The sequence below is a fragment of the Branchiostoma belcheri genome, unplaced genomic scaffold, assembly GCF_001625305.1.
Source record: "Branchiostoma belcheri isolate BF01 breed outbred unplaced genomic scaffold, Haploidv18h27 scaffold2, whole genome shotgun sequence".
Lineage (NCBI taxonomy): Eukaryota > Metazoa > Chordata > Leptocardii > Amphioxiformes > Branchiostomatidae > Branchiostoma > Branchiostoma belcheri.
In genome coordinates this window covers 3,735,609-3,737,906 of record NW_017803490.1, presented here as the reverse complement: position 1 = coordinate 3,737,906, position 2,298 = coordinate 3,735,609, and the positions used below count along the sequence as shown (strand labels likewise).

The following is a 2,298-nucleotide window of genomic DNA, read 5'->3' as shown; positions in this document are numbered from 1 at the left end:
AAGTGGTGTTGTAGATAGATTGTTAGTAGAGGGGGTCAGCTGTTCTGTTGTACAAAACATGTTTACAAAATGTATTGGGAAAAATAACCAGCTTAAACACACTAGTAGGAGTGACCCGGTGTGCCTGGATAGGTAGGCGCTGTATCGAAACCGCATTGCTTTTATAGTAGCTACTTGAGAAAGCATTATGCTTCACCTCTGTTCAAAGAACAGAAAATGATGAATGTTCACTTTATTGCCTATGTACCATGTTTTGGCCCTCAAAGTGTTAGATATTTTTAATGTGGACTCAGTGTTAAAAAAGTCATCCAGTCTTGTTTATCAAACCATTAGCCACTTACTTATTTTACTTATTTAAGAATAGGGCTATTCCTAAAGCCATTTATGAGTGGAAAGTTTCGCATTGACGCACTTTGGAAACCGATGTAAGTCTACATGTATGCCACTTATATGATTTTGCAGAAATGACATTCTACTTATTGATAATAAATCGTTACTTATTCATCATCAATAATTAGAGTCTGACATTCTCGCATTGAAGTCTTACAAACTTATGTATACATGTTTATGCTATATTCCAGTGTGATCTCCAATGGGATGATATGATCCAACCGGCCATGGCCGCTGACATCTTCTCACGGGTAGATCTGAGCAGTTATGGGCACGCTGTGGCCATCAGAGAAGATCCGGCAGTGGAAGGGAAGGTGAATAACGTGCTATGTTTACTGTTGAGTGTGGTGTTCTGTAGACTAAGAGGTAGTGGAAGGGAAGGTGAATAACATGCTAATATTGTTTACTGTTGAGTGTGGTGTAGACTAAAATGTAATGGGAGGGGAGGTGAATGATGTGCTAATAGCATGTTTACTGTTGGTTGTAGACTAAGAAACAGTGAAAGAAAATGGAAATAATGTGCCATATACACTGAGATGTGTAGGCTAATATGGTGAATAAAATGGTTGAGAATTCCTGTACTACATATTACATTGACATATTATATATAGCACAGTATTTTAAAAGATGTCTGATAACTCCAATTGTGAAAGCACATTTTTGTTTCATACTACACATAGTCTTGTGTATGGTAGTCTCATAGTATTTTTGTAATACTCCTAGTATATATATATATATATATATATATATATATATATATATATATATATATCACACTGACCTGTACTCGTAATATAATATGGTGAGAGCTTGACTATAAAGTAAGGGTATTTCTTTCACTATTAAACGTGAAATGGGCCAAATGGTACCCAAATTGTATAAAAAAAAGCATAACTACGATCAAGGTACAAATTACAGTAATTTATCAATATAATAGCATGATATCATCAACTATGCAACTCTAATACTTCTATACGTTACACATTGGTAGCTAGGGCAATATACCACTTTGCTACAGTTGGGTTAATGTATGCCCAATGTAATTTTATATGGTTGCACATGTAAATGGCACATAGACATACACAGAGCCCATGACCTATGGTTGTGGTGTTGGTAGTTGTCAAACACCGAGTTTCAAACATGGGGCATTTGTTGCATTTCCGTCAGACGAAATCCCATGAAGGATAATTGCTAAGGCGCAGCGTTCGCAACCCCAATGACTGAGGAGCTTTGAACTGTGACTTATGTAAGCTTTCAGCGTTAGGTACCACATGTGGACGGTGTGTAACATGTTGATTGATGCTATAGTGGTTCGGGAACTCCGTCACAGTGGAGTGGTGGGACGACCTGTGGCTGACCGAGGCCCTCAGTACCATGCTTGCATACGAATCAGTCGCATATCAACGCCCAGATGTCAACATTGTAAGTCCACACAATTTAGTGTTATCAGATTCAGTGTTATTAAACATGTCGTGACAGTCTTCTACTTTTCGTTTGCAAATACTGGTCTAAATGTTTTTACCCTTTCATGTTCTGTTTGTAAATATGTCCCATTTCAAATGTACCTTTCTGACGAAATTCAGCCCTTTTGACTGTCATGTTTAAGACTTTTATTTACATCCCTCATAATTCTTTGGTGGTAGTTAGAAAATATCAGATAGATATAATTGCATAACAGTGATATAAGATTCCACGGTCCACTTACATGTAACTACATGTAATATGTGAATGACCCGGATTCGGATGTATGGCTATGTCACGTATCATTTAGCAAATGTGGGGCACATTGAATGTAAAAAGGGGCATTGGTCATTTCTCTGCCGATGGTTCAAATCCCAGCACTGCAATCCGATACCCAAAGGGCACATGCACTAACTGATGCCTTACATCCATCAAAGTGGTGTTGTA

General features: G+C 37.7%; 1 protein-coding gene across 1 annotated transcript in view; it reads left to right on the top strand.

Moving 5' to 3' along the window:
- The window catches only part of LOC109468396 (aminopeptidase N-like), a 34,743-nt gene that overhangs the window by 23,852 nt on the left and 8,593 nt on the right, over nucleotides 1-2,298 (top strand). Inside the window, exon 6 of the mRNA XM_019766645.1 lies at nucleotides 1,699-1,812. Coding sequence (XP_019622204.1) covers nucleotides 1,699-1,812 — 114 coding nt within the window. The remainder of the gene's footprint in view (nucleotides 1-1,698; nucleotides 1,813-2,298) is intronic.